This window comes from Primulina tabacum, chromosome 13, assembly GCF_025594145.1.
Source record: "Primulina tabacum isolate GXHZ01 chromosome 13, ASM2559414v2, whole genome shotgun sequence".
NCBI lineage: Eukaryota > Viridiplantae > Streptophyta > Magnoliopsida > Lamiales > Gesneriaceae > Primulina > Primulina tabacum.
Window position 1 is genome coordinate 31,660,464 of NC_134562.1, and position 19,852 is coordinate 31,680,315.

The 19,852-nt window shown below is 31.6% G+C and overlaps 4 protein-coding genes across 6 annotated transcripts; all 4 read left to right on the forward strand.

Annotated features, from left to right (window-relative positions):
- The first annotated feature begins 446 nt into the window (after positions 1-446).
- LOC142523014 (alkane hydroxylase MAH1-like) lies at positions 447-2,016 on the forward strand. Its single transcript, XM_075626651.1, has one exon. It carries the CDS (start codon positions 478-480, stop codon positions 2,014-2,016), a length of 1,539 nt encoding a protein of 512 aa, XP_075482766.1. The 5' UTR covers positions 447-477.
- A 1,579-nt stretch (positions 2,017-3,595) lies between these two features.
- On the forward strand, positions 3,596-8,293 carry LOC142523074 (uncharacterized). Of its 3 annotated transcripts, none has more exons than XR_012814576.1 (9): positions 3,596-3,773; positions 5,448-5,550; positions 5,637-5,720; positions 5,801-5,892; positions 5,984-6,294; positions 6,476-6,710; positions 7,012-7,216; positions 7,611-7,777; positions 8,083-8,292. XR_012814576.1 is itself a non-coding variant. In XM_075626713.1 (8 exons), the coding sequence occupies exons 2-8, from the start codon at positions 5,458-5,460 to the stop codon at positions 7,689-7,691; spliced, it is 1,101 nt and encodes a 366-aa protein (XP_075482828.1). In that variant the 5' UTR covers positions 3,596-3,773; positions 5,448-5,457; the 3' UTR covers positions 7,692-8,012. The 3 variants fall into 3 exon arrangements, 1 of the variants encoding a protein (XP_075482828.1); XR_012814577.1 differs by having other exon boundaries at positions 3,619-3,773; positions 5,458-5,550; positions 8,083-8,293; XM_075626713.1 differs by lacking the exon at positions 8,083-8,292 and having other exon boundaries at positions 7,611-8,012.
- Positions 8,294-11,693: 3,400 nt separating this feature from the next.
- LOC142523303 (uncharacterized) lies at positions 11,694-14,679 on the forward strand. The gene is made up of 3 exons (XM_075627051.1): positions 11,694-11,981; positions 13,517-13,744; positions 14,369-14,679. Exons 1-3 carry the CDS (start codon positions 11,964-11,966, stop codon positions 14,414-14,416), a joined length of 294 nt encoding a protein of 97 aa, XP_075483166.1. The 5' UTR covers positions 11,694-11,963; the 3' UTR covers positions 14,417-14,679.
- Positions 14,680-18,752: 4,073 nt separating this feature from the next.
- LOC142522882 (monothiol glutaredoxin-S1-like) lies at positions 18,753-19,303 on the forward strand. The gene has a single exon (XM_075626457.1). It carries the CDS (start codon positions 18,818-18,820, stop codon positions 19,127-19,129), a length of 312 nt encoding a protein of 103 aa, XP_075482572.1. The 5' UTR covers positions 18,753-18,817; the 3' UTR covers positions 19,130-19,303.
- The last annotated feature ends 549 nt before the right edge of the window (positions 19,304-19,852 follow it).

Sequence of the window (19,852 nt, forward strand, 5' to 3'; positions counted from 1 at the left end):
AACTAGGCCATTTTCAGGTTAGATATATCGATAAATTTAAGAGAGTGAACTTGGCATGATAATAACAAAATTCACATGTTTGAAAGAAAATGCATATATTAGTTCATAGATATATTATAGTTAAATTATAAAATAAAAAATAATATGCAATGTAGGAAAAATAAAAGGCAATAATTTATTTGCCAGTAACAAGTTATATATACATGTTATTGCTTATCTAGTATACGAATTATACTTCTATGAAAAATTTATTATGTGCTATGCATGTATAATATAATTATTATCTAGATGATTTAACTAGCTCCGAGCTATGATTATCTATAAGAATTCCAATGCTTAAATGAACTATTCATTTTTCAGATATAATGACAATTTTTTCATTAAAATAAAACCGTTGGCGTCGGTCCTCGATACCTCAGCTTTGCATGAAAGCTAGTTACATTACATACGTTCAACTTCCTAGAGAGAGCCGAGAGAATGCATCTGGAAATTCTCTTGGCTTTTCTGTGGTTTCTTGGTTTGTGGGCATGGCGGAATTACAAGACTTTGGCCTGGAATTGGCCACTGTTTGGAATGTTACCGTCTCTTCTTCTTAACATTGGGCATATTCACGAAATTTGCACTGAGATTCTTGGAAAATCCAGGCGAATGACTTTTCGTTTCAAAGGGCCCTGGTTTGCGAGCATGGAGATGCTTGGAACTGTGGATCCAGCCAATGTGCACTATATCATGAGCGCAAGCTTTCAGAATTTCCCGAAAGGCCCGAAATTCAAAGAAATATTTGATGTTTTAGGAGAAGGGATTTTCAATTCCGATTCAGATTCCTGGAAGTATCAGCGGAAAATCGCGAGAGCCCTGATTAGTCACCGGCGGTTCTATAAATATTTGGTGAAGATAAGCATAGAAAAGGTGGAAAGAGGGCTGATTCCAGTTCTTGAGATGGTGTGTAGGGAAAATAAAGTGGTAGATTTGCAAGATTTGTTCCAGAGATTTACTTTCGACACTACTTGTGCTTTGGTAACAGGATACGATCCAGGGTGCTTATCTTTGGATTTGCCCGATGTCCCGTTTTCTAAAGCAATGGACGAAGCAGAAGAAGCAATTTTTCTTCGCCATGTTTTACCTGAATGGTTGTGGAAACTGCAGAGATGGCTCGGCATTGGATCGGAGAAGAAAATGAGTCGAGCTTGGAGCGTCTTGGACAGCGTCATAGGCAAGTATATAGCCATGAAACATGAAGAAATCAGAAAAGGAGCGCATTCGGAGGAGGACGAGAATGATGTAGATCGTGCAGATTTATTGGCATTTTATATAAATGGAGTCGACGAAACTCGAAACCAAGACTTCAAATGTGATGATAAGTTCTTGAGGGATACCATATTGAATTTAATGATTGCGGGGCGTGACACCACGAGCTCCGCTCTGACGTGGTTTATGTGGCTTGTTTCAACACATCCAAAAGTGGAAGATAGAATTAGGAATGAACTAAGTTCGATTATTTCACCCCCAGAAGAAGAAGGCGAAAAATGGCGAGATTTCAAGGTTGAAGAAATAAACAAATTGGTTTACATGCATGGAGCATTATGTGAAGCCCTAAGGCTATATCCACCGGTACCATTCCAACACAAGGAGCCTCTGCAGAAAGATATCCTTCCAAGTGGGCATTATGTGCATCCAAAGATGAAAGTTCTTTTTTCTTTGTATGCAATGGGGAGGATGGAATCCATATGGGGCAAAGATTGCCTCGAATTCAAGCCCGAGAGATGGATCACAGAACGTGGAACTATCAAGCACGAGCCATCTTACAAGTTCTTGGCTTTCAATGCCGGTCCAAGGACTTGTTTAGGAAAAGAGGTCGCTTTCACTCAAATGAAGGCCGTGGCTGCCACCGTGATACATAATTATGAGGTTCGGGTGGCGAAGGGCCACAACGTCTCGCCTAATTGCTCCATCATTCTCTACATGAGGGATGGATTGAAGGTTAGGGTTTGCAAAAGATGGTCTAGTACTATTTAATAATCATGGGAAGTGCTTGTTATGCATGCACAGGGATGGAATTTTAAAACTAACGTTGTTAATTCTTGTTTTTTGATATTTCTTCTCTTGGTAAGTTTGTTTTTGATCTCTAAGGAAAAATAAAGCAAGAACCATATCTTCTGTTTTGCTCGATCAAAACCACTTTGTTAACTGACCAGTACCAAACAAAATTTCACATAGCCAAGATCACAAACAAGTATAGCTGATGTAACAGTTAATTCGCGCATCGATTTTTGAGAGATGTTTGATTAATTGGTTTATAAAGGATTATCATAGACAGCTAAAATAACTCCGGTCGACTGTTTTTATATGATGATAATTGATGTGGAATAGTAGTTGCTAGCTGAATCCCTTACACATGATCAACGTTACGTTGCGATGACGTGTGTAGTGTTATATAAGCACTCTTGATTAAAAAAGACTAAAATTATCAAAAAGCGGAAGACATAAAACTAAAACTGAAATTTTTCCTTATAATTTATTTCATTGCTATCTATTATTGTTATTAATTTGACACAAATACTAGCAAACCAAATTTCCATTTTAATTCAATAACCCAATACTTTCATTCTAGGAAATAAAATTCTTACAAAGCACCGATACATTCAATCTAATAAATTATCCAATAACTCAACAAAATATAACGAAGATCAGTCATGATCATCAACAAGTAAGAACTTCAATTTTCTATTCTCCTTTTCAGTTTCTTTATTGTAAAATTTGAGTGTAAGCAGTTTTCATTTCAATGCTGAAATTATAGTCATCGACCTACGACATATTGATGGATCTTTTCGTGCCAAAAATTTACATTCAGCGTCCTGCAATAACAAGTAACAAATTTCACCAAAAATTAGTAAACTTGGCATAACAATTAGACATTTATAGCTCAACAAAACATAAATTTTTCGGCATAAAGACAAGACATGGAACTTGACCGAAAAATTAAAAAAAAAATGAACTTCTACAATACAAGACTATAACATAAAGCACAAAAAGCCTAAAAAATCAAAGAATTGAAAAACAAGACATAATCATCCTACAATTTCAACATCCATGAAACCTTCGACCTAGATTATCACTTTCCCAAGAAACCATCAGTTGTGTTCTTTTCCCACCGTTACAAAACAACATTCCCCCTTCAGAAATTGACGGCTTCGTAATCTCTGAAAAATTTTGCTATGGTGATTTCTTCGTTCGTCTTGCTTATTTCTTCTTCCTCAAGCCTTATCTATACTATATTATTAAGTGTGATACCGTTAGAATAACAATCTTAGAGGACACCAAAATATTTAATTTCATAATTACCCTTCTTACCTACTAAAAACCTCCTCAAATCACTCCGTATTTTACATAGAAAAAAATCTAAACAAAACTTCTCTTTTAAATTGAACAAATTTTTTAAATTGAAAATAATTTCATGTTATTTGATCAAATTAAAAATAATAATAACACATACAATATGTCTTCATGTTTTACTGTCATGTATAAAAAATATGGAAGGAAGGGCATGGTAAACAAGTCCAAACTATAGCTACAAAACACATAATGCTTGGGTTGGGCTTTTGTTGTGGCCCATTGCTCGTAAGAAAATCTGTTACCCACTGTTCTCTCTTCGCTCAAATGTTTGACAAATGCCCTAGTCTGTTTTTGAAAACCAACGGCGAATCCTTCCTTCATCCATAGCCTTTGAATCCTTCTCGTTTATCTGTCTCTGTAGCTGCAACGACTTACAAAAGGTGAGAAATCGACGCATTATTTCTGAAGAGAGATTAATTTTCTCCGGCCTTTAATTCTTCATTTTGCAGTATCCAATTTTTTTTTTGGGATTTTATTTTCTCATTTTATGTTAAGTGAACTATAATAGCACATAATATAGTCAGTGTTCTTATTTTTAAAAAATTTCCATTAGAAATCAGTTAATTCGGTTACGGCTCGAAACAATCGATTTTAAACTTGTTCGTTTAAAAAAAATCAGGGTTTGTTTTGGTCGGAAAGAATTCAGTCTATTCAATTTAGTAGTTCGGTTCTAAACTTGGTTCGTTTGTTCGGCTTTGACAAAAAAATTCAGTTAATTTGGTTTGGTCGGAAAAATTATGTTTATTCAATTTAATAATTTGGTTCGACCAACCCAATGCTATCCCCTATGCAGCATAGTCATAGCTAAGAGCGTAGCTATGGACAGTCAAGCATACTCATTTTTTAGTTTTTTTTTTAAATAAGCTTTCAAATTACCAAAATCTCCATGTTGGGGCTCTTATACTAAAATCATGTACACGTTAGTTGAAACAATGTTAAACTCTGGATTATTCAAATATAAAACCATGTTAATACATATTATCTTATAGAAGTAGTAGATGGTATCAATGTTAATTTCTATCAAAATTTTCATTTATGCAAAAATTTTCAGCTAAAATATCAATATTAATTTAGGTTAATTGCATACACTAACTTGCCTGTACGTGTTTCAGTGTGTGTGTTCAAAATTTGAAAATATGTAGAGTTGATAATCATGGAGTTTTCAGCAATCTCGGTATTTAAGGAGTAGCCTATTAATTTCTATCAAAATTTTCATTTATGTAAAATTGTTCAGTTGCCAAACATCACATAGTATGAGTGGGCTTATGGATTTTAAAAACATAATTCATTCATCGCAAGTAAAATGAATCAAATTTTTATTTGAACCATAGATCAAAATCATAACAATATCAACTGTAATTTAGCGTTTGTTACAATCCAGTAATTATTGTGACCGAAAATCCACCTTGATAAATAGTTACAGTTGGTTTAGCTTTTGGAATTGAAAACATAATCCGTTTTTCTAGATATTGTTCTATTTTTGATCTATGGTTCGAAGAAAAATTTGGTTCAATCTACTTGTGATAAACAAATTTTGTTTTTAAAATCCATCCAACTCATATTGTTTGGCTGCTGACGAACAATTTTGCATCAATGAAAGTTTTGATAAAAATTAATTCTGATACTTTATCTTGAACATGATAGATCATGAAAATAGCTTGTACAATATCATTCTTTCTATCAGATGAATTCTTACTCATATTGAACGTGGTTTTATTTCTGGATAATCAAGAGTTTAAACTTAAGTTTTTTTTCCAATCTATATTTTGACTCACATATCGTGTACTTGATTTTAGTATTAGAGCCCCAAAAATGGAGATTTTTGAAATAATGAATTTTTGAATGATTTGAGAGCATGGAAAAGGCTTGGGATAAATGCTTAAATTTGACCTCACGTGTGTAGTTTGAAATATGTATTGCTTAACATTATTTGAAGCAACTTTCCTTTCTCTTATATTTGGTTGCTTCCAATTTCTTTTGTACAAATTTACTACCATGGCTTCCAAATTTTACCTAATGTTATATACCACATGAGCTAATTTTTTCTTTTTCAGGAAAGCAAAGATGGTTGGAGTCACTTTAGGCCTGCCAGGTCCTTGGGCTGATAGTAATTATGAACCAGCTGATCATTACTCTACGAAAATTGGAGGACTTCCTGTATGCAGTTTTATTTTACCTGGTAATACTTGGTGTTGGAATATTTTTTTTACCTCAAATTTAGGTTTCTCCTTTTCGTTTAACAGGATTGGCCTTTTCCAATAAATACTGCAATACAAGCTTTGCTTCTGTGCAATACATGTGGAAGAAATCTTAGTCTCATTTCGCAGGTCTAATCTCAGCTTCTCTTTATCATACTCAACAAATGTACGAAAGTAATTTCCACTTCACTTTTTTCACATTCTTCCAGGTTTATGCTCCAATTTCTAGTAAAGATTTAAATGTAGAAGAGCGAATAATCTATATTTTTGGCTGTATGGTTCCTCAATGTGATAGCCATCTGTAAGGTTTTTTTTTAACCTTTTTATGAATTCTGCACTGAATTTGTCGTTGGACTAATTTACTACCGTCTCATTCACATTTACTGGTGAAGGTGGCGAGCACTTCGAGTTCAGAAGATTTCTAGCATAGAGGATTCATTACCTTCATTTGATGACGTGGACCACACAACAGTATCTTCTCTTTCTATTACAGAAACTAATTGGCATGATGATCTATGGTCACTCCAACCTAGAGAAGAGCATGGTGATGAAATTGATGATGACATAGATCTGGAGGAGTTGGGCAGGGCACTTTCCGAAGCTGCACATGTTGCTTTTACCAGTAAAAGGCAGAGTAACGATAATGAGTCCAGTAGAAAGTCTCTACCCACAGATCAACAAGCTATTGATTCTAAAATACTAGGTAAGGTTTGCATTCTAGTGAATTTGTGAGACACTGTAAGTGAAGATACCCAGGTTTAGTGCATGAAAATAATTATGCAGTCATCATTTATTGTTTAGTTTTTGACACCAACGTGTATCAAATATGATGATCAGCACTTTTCACTGACTTGGAGTTCATGTTTGTGTTTATTCAATTGCAGTTATGCCTTGCTTTTATATATACAACCAGGAAGAGAAATTTGTGAGAAAAGTTGCTTCTCAAAATTCAAATTATCTGTCACCGCCCGTCAAAATGTATGAAGATAACTCTGAAGATCATTCAAATGATGAAACATATGAAGAAGAGAATTATGAATATGATAGAGCCTTGCATGCTGATAGGACTTACCTTAAGTTTAAGAAACGAGTGGATGAATACCCAGAGCAGTGCTTCAGGTAATTTTTTTTAAACTCATTGTATACCCATCTTTTTCATTTGATAGTGTGTACGCCTTTCAGCCCTGAAATTTTTCTTTTTATCTTGAGATAAAAAAGTTTTGTAATCAAATTATGTAGCTTCTGCAGATCACTCTGTCATTACCTGTCGTTACGTGGTTAAATGTTATGTCATTGAATGATTGATTTTGAAGCATCTGGTAGTTCTTTCTTTTCACAGTGCTATCTTTAGCTTCGTGGGTGTGATTCTATATCTTTTTTATACATATTTATATGAATGCCCTCATGCACCCACACCCAGATATTCATATGGAGGGAAGCCCTTGTTGGCTTCTGGAGAGGCTGTCGATCCTGGGCTCTGCAGATTCTGTGGTGAACTGAGACACTATGAAATGCAGCTGATGCCCCCATTGATATACTTCTTGCAGGAAGCGACTGATAATCCAGAAAGAACATCGTTGGAAAAATTCGATTGGATGACTTTGGTAGTCTTTACGTGTTCCAAGGCAAGTGTCCTTTTGTGTTTTACGCCAGAAATATTTCTGAAGCTGTGATATTTGGATGCTACATATAGAAGGTGGCAATTTGCATGCCAGAATTAAGCTTGTGTTACCTTTATTCTTAGGCTTGAAAAGTATGCTACTGACATGAATACACCTCCTATCTACTCTATTGCACCTTAAACTGTGATGTTTTGCATATGTTAATCTTTAGTCCATTGGACGTATGACCAATTCCTTGTCAAGTATTCCCTGACTGATTCTGTTATTTCACAAATTTTAGTTTACTTCTGCTGCACGGTCACTGTTAATATTGAGGCTATGGTCACCATGTTTTAGCTTTCATGCATTTCTCAGCATTTTAAAGTTTATTACACATTGCATCTCTTTACTATTTTAGAGCTGCTTGCTGTCTTCATGCTCTGGTGGCTGTGAGAATTGGACAATAGCTGAAGAGGAAGTAGTTGTTCAATTCGAGTAGCATTGTATACATGATGACTGACCATCTAATACCGACCAATTGGAAGTCAGTATAGTTTCGTAAAAGTTGCATATAATTTCCTGAAGGTAATTTTTCTTACAGAAGACTTGAAATTTTAGTACATCAAATTGCTTTCGTCGGTCCCAAGATGTGAAGAGATGTGCATAGAATGTTGTTTTTTAGGAGTTGAACTAATTCAACTAGTAATTTTCTACGAGTCCGCTTATCTCGAACTCATGAACTAAGATAATTGAATATTTATTAATCAAATAATTCAAAGAAAAGACTGATTCTGTCCCTTCAAACGGTGGAAAGTTTTCAATTCTCATTCATATTCTATAAATTGTTGTATTGATGATACATTAAGTCGTTCTGTGACTGATATTTGTAGGATGGCATCTTCTCGAGGCTCTAGGTTCCTGAGGGTCCACAAACAATGTGAAGACACAACGGCTTTGAATCTATCGGGCCGAAGTATATTCTTTAAACGATGATACATGCGAAAATGACTAGATCTTTGAAAAAATATCAAAAATATTACTTATCATTACATGTATGAACGGATCAAGAACTGATTGATCCGTCTAATGGTTATATATATTTGAGTGGAGACTACTAGTAAACTTATTTATTTGCTAATTGTGTTATTCGATTTTCGTTTGAACTTGTTTTTATTTAAATAAAGTTTAGTTAGATAAATTAAGTTCTAATATGAATGGAATGAATATATGTAATATTCTTGAAAATTTTGTCAATTTTAGTTATGTAATTTTAAAGTGTGATATTTTAGTATTTATATACTTTGTTGAATCGATTATAGTTAATAATTAAGGTTCATTACGTCGATCATTACAAGTACCGAAAAAATCCAACTGAATGTAAAAATAACAACAATCCTATTAAAATTTTGACTTATTTTACATATCCTTGTGCCCATTAAACAATTTAATAAAAACATTTTTTTTTCAAATATTTATATAACATTCCAAATTTATCTTTTTATTAACAAATAAATTATTATAACTTGACCAAAACATATTTGATTGTAAATTTCAATGTTTTCAGAATTATTTTTTAGAAATTTTAATAATTATTTAGATTGAATTATTTTTTGATAAACTTGAAATTACTGTCAAATTTGAATACATTTTAATTAATTTTATTTGTGTGATAAAAATGTCTATTAAATTAGATATAAAAAATTATAAATAGAAAAATCAAATATATTTTTGTAATTTTGACTATTTTCAAATTTTTAATGTTTTTTATATATTGAATTAAGAAAAATCAAATAATAGGTTAAACATAATTTAGACCTTTTCATTTTTTTATTAGTTTTTATGAAATTTTTTGGGGATATAATAGTTTGTTATATTTTGTACATTTTTACAAAGTTAAGGCGAACGTAATTTTTAAAATTAATTTGATTTTTTTATAATAATAAAAACCTCAAAAGGTATACATACCTAACCTTTATAATTATGTTATTTTTTAATCATAGCTTAGATATCGAGCCAATCAAAGTAGTCCGATGCATCAATTCTTGTTAAAAGTTTTATTGTATAAGAAAATAAACATTGTAATTAACATTTTTAATTAAAATTTTGTTGTAATATTCTCCATAATAAATATTAGTCTATATATAAGATTACTTTAGAATTTGATATCCCTATTCATCTATTGAATTTTTACACAAAATGTATGCTCCAAAAGTATCACTTTTAGAATGATTTGAAATACGTGGATATAAAATGTATTTCATTGTTTGGATATAAAATGTGTTCCATTGTTTAAATAAATTATACAAAAAATTTCAAATCTATCTACCTATTTACTTATACTTTAGATTCTAATCCTTAATTTTGATGATAACAAATAGTGCAACTATTATAAGATGTGGCCTTCATTTATTATATTTACATGTGTTGAGCTGAAGTTGAACAATATTAGCTGCATTGTTTACTCGCACTAGATTCATTAAGCTGGATAATATGAGTGTCTAACCGTATTTTATATCTAGCTGAACTCTCTAACCCGCTACAGTGTATGATGTAATTCTTCGAGCTGGATGATATAAAAATAAAAATCGGACATTCTTATAGCTCAACCATACTCTACAATGTTTAGCGCAATTAGTGTTCGAGCTAGATTTCAAAAAATTCAAAGAAAATCTTACCAACGAGTTCGTTAGTATCAGAATATCTATTTGATCATTTATGCACATGAAATAAGGCTATCAAAAGATCTTCCAATAAAACAATGAATTGTCGGAATCTTCTGTATCTTCTATATCTATTTAACAGTGAAAACAAATTTCAAAATCATGGATTTCAAATGACTTCATCCAAATGCGGCGACGTTTTTTCTTTTTAAAAGCTAAATCACAAAATAATTGCCAAAACACCGACCACGTTAATAAACTAGTGGCGAATGATTAACAAACATCAATTTTTCCTTCAATATATTAAATTTAAAATTATTATGCAATCCATGATATTATGATAATACACGAATCATCACATAACAAAAAAAAAAATGAAAGAAATTTTAAAGGTAAACAAAATTTTAAAACCTAGGTTTAAAAGATGGAATAAATAAAAGCATCAAAATTTATTTATTTTTTAAAAAATAAAATAGATAAAATTGACTTTAAGACGGATTTAATTGATGTAAGAATTGAAAGGAGTGGAGAAATGATAGGTTTTTTCTAATGATATTCTCCAAATTCTTTGAAATATTTAATGTGTACTTAAAAACACACTTAAATCCCAATCAAACATATGAATATTGTAGTTATAGTGGAATTGGTCTTTTTTTTTAATAGAAAAAATTCAATAGGAAATGCCTCGTTGGGGTTTTAACAATCGGGTCATATTTCAAAAAAAACTGCCAATTTATTGGGATATTTCATGGGTCGATATAACACATGTTCAATTGTTATTTCTTCTGGTTTTAAATTTATTCTTGTATTTTATAATTGTGCATGTCTCTTGTGAGACGATCTCACGAATCTTTATCTGTGAGATGAGTCAACCCTATCGATGTTCACAATAAAAAATAATACTCTTAGCATAAAAAGTAATATTTTTTCATGGATGACCCAAATAAAATATTTATCTCACAAAATATGATCCGTGAGACGTCTCATGCAAGTTCCAAAAAATATAGTTGTCAGCCATTTATTTATTTATATTATATTTGTGGCGGTCATAATGTACTTGAATGACAATGAATTTGGCTGTTGGAACCATGTTCCAAATAAATAAAATAATTTGTAATTAATATAAAATTTTACCAAAATAGATGTATAAAACTATGCTTAAAATGTTTGGTTTTATATAATGGAACTAAAAAAAACATTAAAGGTAATTTTTTCTATATGCTTAATGTAAAAAGTTAAAATAGAGTGTATTAACAATTTGTGGAGTGTAAATGTGATTTTCTAAATAATAATATGCTTAGTTTGATCAATTAAAATTATGAATTATGATATAACAAAAAATCATAATTTCTTCTTTTAACTATGATTTTTAGGTAGACAAAAACTTCATCAATATTATCCAATGAACAAAATATGATATTTTTATTATTTTTTACTTCAAAATGATATAATATAGATAGGAAAAATCTGTCGGGGTTTTTGAATAGTATTTTTTTAACAAAAGAAAAGTTTAATAATTTTTATTTGTTTATACAAGATTAAACAAATTATAGGTAAAATAATACTATTTTAAAAAAATCTATCATGAAAAAAAAAATTCATTATACAAAATATAATAAATTTTTTTTATTAATTTCAAAACTTTGTAATAAAATGAAAAACCTATTAGCTAATATTATGTAAACATTATATGTCAAGCAAGAGCCTGGCTTTGCCCACGTAGGTGGTACACCTCTGTTACGCGTGGAAAATTTCGTGGGCGACTTCATAGTTAAAAAATCTAAAATAAAATTCGATTTATAAAGGGAATAAAATATACAAAATAAGATAGGATGACAAATGCAAGAAAACAAAAATGAGAAAAGTTGATAACCATCGACCTCTGTGATCTACAAGTAGAGAGTTTTTGCCCACAAAAATCTGCTGTTATTGGACAACTTCCAAGTTTAAATATTTTCCTTCTTTTTCTCTTTTCTCGCTGTAAATATTCATCATTAAAGTTGCAAAAATTGTTTTATTTTTTCTTTTCTGTGTAGTCTTCGTTCTCTTCCAGAAAAAGGGGAAAAGGGTATCTGTACTTTAAAGAAAACCCAATAATTTGCTGTCAAGACATGGAAGATCGCAAAGAGGTAAAGGGTTCTCCGGCTAAGTAGTTTGTTTCTGAAAATTTATGTTTTTTTGGTGTATTCTATGGTTTTGGAGCTTTTTCTTGATCACTTGATGCATATTTGAGCTTTTATTATATAAATTAAATCAAAGATCAAAATTTGTATTATCACAAACATATATATATATTTGGAGTGTTATTCCAGTTCCAGTTATGCATAATCTTGGGGGGTCTTTAAAGAATTTAGCTGTGGTTTTGGAGTCACAATTAATAGTTTAGAAGTATTTTTTTTAAAAAAATCTGAAGTTTTAATATACATGTATGTTTAATGTTTGCTTGGAGATGTGCCGTATAAATTTTGTCCTTGATTTTGATAGTTTTTCATTTTGGGATCGCATTATTGTTATTATTATTTTTGAATCTATGATGCAAGCTTGTTGAATTATGGTCAAATTTTGTACAGTGATTGACGAGAACAAATAGATGAGGGAAAAAAAGAAATAAAATATTAATTTACATTTAATTATAGACTGAGAGATCTCAACTTTAAATGTATTTACTGAAGTTATAGGTGAGAGTTCTCAACTTTAACGTGTTTAAGTTTTAATTTTAATGTATTATTTGCGTTGAATATTGAAAAAGTTGCTTAAGTATTTGGTTGAAATTGTCGTCTCTTGAGCTTCCACGTTTGCACATACATACCTTGGAACTGCAAAAGTCAATTAATCGGTGGCGATGGTATATGATATTATAGTCATTATTCAGTCATGTTTTGGGGCTTGAATGTCATAATTTTCAAACTGGTAGTAATCCTCAAGCAATCATTTTGAACAGCTGTATTCCGACTTCAACCGTCCTTCTTCTTCATGTCTAGGGAAGCAAATAATTGATTTGAATGTGTCTGTCAATGCAACATAAAGATTTGGAAAATGGTTCTTTAGATAGGTTTGAAATATTTGAGTTGCACTCTTTAACACTTGTCCTATAATTTATATACGTCACATATTCGATTCTCATTAGTTTCAAGTCGGTGAAAGTAAATGGTTATGTTCTATGTATCTGTCTATGTAACAACTTGTTGCTGAGTTACAAATGGTGCATATGGGGGCTACTAATTCAAATTAGAATTATCGCTGAAGCCTATGATTATGCATAAACAACACACACGTACCGCAAAGTCGAGAAGTGGGGGACTTCCTCATGTTGCTTCTGCAACCATGACAAAATGATCAAATTTGGTGAGCGGGTGGCGGTATAGTGTAAAAGGTTATGTCACGCCATTAATTAGCTATGACTGATCAAGTTTCTGTATAGTTAAAAAGGTTAAGTTACACCGTTAGTTAGCTATGGCTTTTGATACACACACATACACTTGGTCCGACAATACATTTATGTTCAAGTATCACAATCTTGATTTGAAGCTGTGATATCATCTATGTATTTGTAATTGGAATAGATTATTTGCTTAAATGATGCTGATATCGGTAAATATTAACTAAGTAGTAAAGTTCGTGATTACTTAGAGTTCAACCATACACTAATTCCTTTGTTGTGTAGAAGAATGCACCATGGCTATCTGTGCCACAATTTGGAGACTGGGACCAAAAGGGAGAGTTGCCCGACTACTCAATGGATTTCACAAAAATAAGAGAAATGAGGAAGCAGAATAAGAGGGAGCCATCAAGAGCTAGTCTTGGAAACGAGGAAGAGCTTGTCTCTTCGACCACCACAAATTCGAACAGCGCCCAACATAATCAAGATTATCATCACGATCACACTCCAACAGTATGCTCTTCGTTCACATGTACCTTTACAAGAATTTATTTTTATCACTCACTTTTACTTGTCACGTTGAGTTTAGATACAAGTAGTTGTTAGTTATCACCTTAAAGATCTGGATGAGTCATGAATTCATACATGGCATTGCACAAGTTTTTGGTACTTTAAATTAAATGGTGAAAAAAATTGGGTGGAGTGGGGGGACCAATAAGGTTATAATAAAGCATTCTCCTCCCCTTCTTGTTTGTTGGTTTGAACTCATGCTGGTAGTTCTAGTTACTATTATATTCTTGTAAACTAGGTTGGTAAACTTATAATATACTCCTCTGTATATTTTTCGGTATTTATCACCTTGGAGGAGCTTTTCGACACTCGCAGTTATTGATCTTCGACTTACTGATCATAACTGAAAAAATGGAAGTTTATCATCATTTTTTAATTACTATGGCTCTGAAATATTGGAAATAGTTCCAGAGAATAGAAATGTGCTACCACACACCCACAAAATTAAAATTTCTGGATCTGTCATTGAGATTATTACCCCTTGAGCTTCACACACTGAAAACAAGTTTTGAAGTTGGCATTTCATTCTTGTAATGTGCGCGTAACCGTGTACCATCTCTTTCACAGGCAAGGAGGAGTTTCTTCAGTTGCTTCAACTGTTGCACAAAGGCCTAAACTTGCTGTTCCTTTCGAGTTCTACATACGACTAAGTATCGTCCCCAGCGTTCCTCGTGTAACAGCCACTGCTGGTTCTTGCAGAATTTTGGAAGTGAAAGGGAGCATATTAATGCTAGAAATTTATTTTTCTTGACTTGATCTCGTAAACTTTTTCTTTCTTTATTTTTCAATGAACTCGTGACATATGAATTCATGTTTATTTATTTGTATCACATGAATTTCGATGAAATGTAATATGCCCAACTCTTGGATTATCACACTTATCGGTCTCTAGGAGACGAGCGGTACAAAATTATGTTAGTGGTACGTCGTTCTAATCTCGATAAAATTATAAAAGTTAAGTTGAATCATATATGTAACAAAAAATGCAAGACTTAGTTTATATAAAAGAACAAATCGTTATTTCGTAATGGAGCATGATTTAACATATGTTCTTAAAATTAGTCTTTTTTAAAATCCTATCGTAGTTTCATAAATTAATTTGAAGGTAGCTCAGTTCCAAAAGCTAGTTTAACGAGACATAATTGTAAATATATACAATTTGCAAATATTTAATCCAACCAATTTTGAGATATTTAACACATTCTCGTCACATTCATTTACAAAATATTATCAAGTGATCCGATAATTTCTAAAAATTCTTAAACCGCACACTCTATTTTAAAACAAAAACTCCCAATACAATTAATTTGAACCATTGGATGTGGTGGATCTCGTGCTCTCGGCGTGGAATAGGACTTCACAAATGAACTTCCGTAGTATAAGATTTTATATGCGACAAATTAATATTTCAATACGTCAATTAAAATAGTAAATGATATAAAGAAATTAACATAATATCCGTCAAATAACAATGAAAGTGTCGCATCACATAGATGAAGTGGCATAAACCTCTTCTAATTGAGGAGTAGGTTCGAACCTACATAAAAACGAAAAAATCGCTCACCACTTTCTCGTCCAATGTTTAAAAAAAAACAGAAACTTAAATTTGAGACAAAAATTTGTGTGAGACAGTCTCATGAGTCGTATTTTGTGAGACAGATTTCTTATTTGGGTCATCCATGAAAAAATATTACTTTTTATACTAAGAGTATTACTTTTTATTTTGAATATCGGTAGGATCGACCCGTCTCACAAATAAAGATTCGTGAGAACATCCTATTCTTATTTTAGGAAAAGCCAAAAGTGCTCGATCTGAGATAATCTCCTGTTGTGTGTGTATAGGGTTGGGGTCAAATTTTACGGTTGAGAGATGATATGTATGGGAATCTTTATTTCTTCCCTTTCCCGTTATTTTTTGTTCTTTCCACATTTTGGTGTTCGCAATTTGCAGTTTAAAAAGCATAGAAAGCTCTATTAGGATGCCAAGACTCGGAAAAAGTAGAAGAGTTGAACATGATCCTCAGCATATCAAAACTTTTGCAGACTTTATTCGCCCAAAATTTACTACGATTTGTTACAAATTAAAGAAGAAAAAAAATGAACTCTTTTTAACAAAGTATTTGTTACGTCAAAATAAAACCAAATATATATTACTGACATCAAAATACAATATCTCCACATTTTTTTTTAAAAAAAAATGTCTAGCTCAAATGGTCCTTCCTAATTTTTAACCTTGAGTTTTAGAACCTGGATCATATAAATTTTTCTTTTAAATTTTAACTGAACATGTCAAAAAAACTTTATTTTTCACTTCCTTCGATTTTATATGCACTTACATAATTTTTACGACCGAAGTGAAAATTCCATCGAGTGCTTTTGAGTTGAAATTCGAAGTTTGGACTTCATCAGTTGTCCATGCACTCTTTAGTTTGATGTGATTGCCACCATCCGCATCCACAGTTCTTGCTGAAGACCAACCATCTAAAACACGTCGTCATTCTCTTTATTTGATGGATTTGATGTAAACTCTCATCTTGATTTTTCAAAGAGTAAAATTGGATCCATCCAAAATCGGTGGTCGAAAAGCAGTGTTGACAGACAACACGTCTACTGCACTTTTACCTGTTTAAACAAAAATAACGAATCACACTTAGTATATCAAGAGTGAGCTCTGAAACTAAATAAAAGGATTTGTTTAACACAAAAGTACAAAAATATTAAGATTGTGTGTATCATATTTAGGTGTTGTAATACATATACACAATATGCAACGGAATATATTAATTAAATGCACAAATAAACTTTAATGAATAATTAAGACATAATAAATCAAGCACAAATATAAAAACTTGTACGGTGTATCAGGACAAAATATTCGCTAGAATATTGTAATTAGTTCACAAAATCAATATCAGTAAAACTACGAAAAACTAGCTCTTTTAATTTAACAAGTCAAGTAAGTAAATTATATCTCAAAAAAAAAAAAAAACACGGATGGAACAGCTGTATCTCCGAAACCCGGAGTGACAAATAACTTTCCAGCCAATACTTTACACGAGTGTTGTCTTCGAGTGTCTCAAAAACTTCACGGCAACACATCAATACGTCTTGACTTGAACACTTTATTAATTCTATGATGTCATTCCTTGCTTTTCCTGTGACGTTTCACTACTCTCCTTCAACTCCAAAAAATACACGCACACAACAACAATGATATCTTATTATTTGACTTCTTTTGCCCTAGAGTTTTCCTTATAGAATCCTACACAAACATGGAAAAAAGTATTTCATTAGGAAATAAAATCTTAAACTTGTAATACCTGGCAATTAAAATTACATAAAAATTCTTATGAGACTGTTTCATAGATCAATTTTATGATACAGATCTTCTATTTGTATTACTCATCGTGATATCGTCTCATAAGAGATATAATCCTAAAACTAAGCTCTTCATTTCATTTGTTACCAGATTTTACTAATTGGCAATGTAAAAAAGTGCATGCATGATTTAGGGATATTATTTCTTTCTTAAAATCTTAATCTTATGATACCCGATTGGGATGTGAGATTTCATATATCAAAGATGCCTTCTTCTAGGTCGAACAATATCTCTCTTAGATCACGCATTTAATTGTAACCATACCATAGAATTCCTAAGAAATCAAATCAGGGATTCAATTGTGCTTTTTAAATTAAAAATTCAAAAATAAATTTAAATCAAAATAATTTTTAAAAATATAAGGCTTTTTTTAAGCAAAAACTAACAAATTTCTTGGGAAAAACTGTGTGGAACAAACCCCATTTGAACCTCGAATCAGCCACAGACAAAAAAATTATGTCGATCAAACCGACGTAGCTCATACGAGTTTTTGTGAATTTTATTTGAATCTTAAACAACTAACGCATGAACCGAAAGTAGTAGGCTTTGAAAAGCTTGGTCCATTTAAATCTCCAGAAATGAAGACACATGTTCTAAAGAAAAGTTTTTAAAATTTCAAAACCATGGGTGGTCATTCCATCAAATGGAAAATTCTTTTTGTTCTATGATTAATTGATAAATAGGATCGATCAAGTACGTAACCCAAAACCTTTACATGTTCCAATTATTTAATCAAATCCTAATTAACCAAGGGAATCTGTGATGTTATATATGCATAAAGCAGGTAGGGAATCAATTTATTACATCAGGTTAAAAAGTAGTTATCTTTCAATATATATATTATTGAATAATAGTTTTCATGACTAAAAAATTTACTATATACATGTGGGTATATATATATATATATATATATATATATATATATATATATTAAAATAGTATGGAGATATTGATGAATTTTTCATCCACCAAAATGTCAAATTTATGCCACAAAATCATCTATTCCATGGTAAATATATATTCAAATTCATGGTTTAAAAAAATCTTTTACAAAAATCACAAGCACATATATATTTTTTGAAATCTTGAGAGGTAATTAGGTTGAAAACTTCGTAAAGAAAAAATCATAAATCATTTTTTAAGCATCTGCAAATACTACCTTAGTAATTTATGATGGGAAATCATTTTGATAGATATATTTTTCTCAGGAATTCCAGAAATAAAAGTATATTTATGTATTATTATGTCAGTTAAAGTTAAAAGCAATAATAATAGTAATAAATAAATAAAGTTTCCGTTCTAGAAAATTTAGTCACATTGGTATTTCAACATTCTCAAGCCACCAAAAAAATATTCCGGAACATATGTATTTCAAAGGTTTTATTCATTGAATTCAGACGCAACTTGCCACGTACTAATTAATTAATGACATATAATTCCCACAATCATCTTATAATCACAGCATATTTTGCAGAATCCATCCGCATGACTTTACATGCAAAACCATGTTACTTTTTGCTCATATAAATACAACATCTTGGAAACGTTGTTTTCTCAAGTCCCCAGATTCAAATTTTATCATAACACACTCTTGTTTATTATAAATTTTCGACAAATTCGATTCCGAGCCGATAGAAATGGACGTGCTGATGATGTTAGGGTCTGCGAATTCGGTGGTGATATTCACCAAAACCAGTTGCTGCATGTCGTATTCAATCAAGAAACTGATAAGCAGTTTCGGCGCGAACCCTACAATTTACGAGATCGATAGGCTTCCGAATGGGAAGCAGATCGAGAAGGCATTAACGACAGCATTGGGGTGCAATCCGAGTGTGCCGGCGGTGTTCATTGGCAAGGAGTTTGTGGGTGGTTCTAATGAAATCATCAGCCTTAATGTTCAGGGCAAGCTCAAGCCGTTGCTCATCAAGGCCAATGCCATATGGATTTAACAAAGCTTAAAAAATTACATGCATGGTTGAGTTCTTATTTTATATCCCATGGTTTTTGGCATATATAACAAATATAATATATATGATGCTTATAATACATTTACTACGTACTCGAAGTTTAAATGTTGAGTTTGTACGTTCCCGAAATATCGTGTATTTATATATGAATTCAGGCCTTTTCTTGTTGTACTACCATGCACTATATATGTTTGAAGACTATTTTAGTTTTTGAATTTCTGGTTTTTTGGGCAAAAATATTAAAAAACAGTAATTAAAGATTTATCTTGATAGCTGAACGGTAAAATAAACAACATTGTCAAAAGCTTGACGAAAATGGAACCGAAAGTAGAACAATACTCCTGAAATCAAGAATAGAAAGTTTAGAGAGGGAGGTGTGCTCTGCTGTATCTCCTCTGACGCTTAAGTCAAACTCCGATGATCAAATATATATATATATATATATATATAATGTTGAATATAAGAGTGAATGCAAGATACACAAAACTTAAAACAAACTTGGTATTTATATGGGGGAGAAAGGGTACAAGTTGTAAAGTGTAGAGGTCAACGCCCTAGATCAGGAACATTGTCATCATTTATTCAAGTAAGTCAATATGTAAAGTCCAAAACTTTTCAAACTCGGTGTTTTCAATACTCAGAATTTTGTATTGGATAAATCTTCGAGTTTATGTATGATTGTGCTAAAGGATTTTAAATTTTAAA

Excerpts from the sequence above, each read along its gene's own strand:
- LOC142523074 (XM_075626713.1), top strand. The coding sequence starts at position 5,458 with ATGGTTGGAGTCACTTTAGGCCTGCCAGGTCCTTGGGCTGATAGTAAT. Across the intron at positions 6,295-6,475 it reads TATTGATTCTAAAATACTAG|TTATGCCTTGCTTTTATATA; the intron begins GTAAGGTTTGCA and ends ATTCAATTGCAG. Across the intron at positions 7,217-7,610 it reads TAGTCTTTACGTGTTCCAAG|AGCTGCTTGCTGTCTTCATG; the intron begins GCAAGTGTCCTT and ends TTACTATTTTAG.
- LOC142522882 (XM_075626457.1), top strand. The coding sequence starts at position 18,818 with ATGGACGTGCTGATGATGTTAGGGTCTGCGAATTCGGTGGTGATATTC.
- LOC142523014 (XM_075626651.1), top strand. The coding sequence starts at position 478 with ATGCATCTGGAAATTCTCTTGGCTTTTCTGTGGTTTCTTGGTTTGTGG.
- LOC142523303 (XM_075627051.1), top strand. Across the intron at positions 13,745-14,368 it reads ATCACGATCACACTCCAACA|GCAAGGAGGAGTTTCTTCAG; the intron begins GTATGCTCTTCG and ends TCTCTTTCACAG.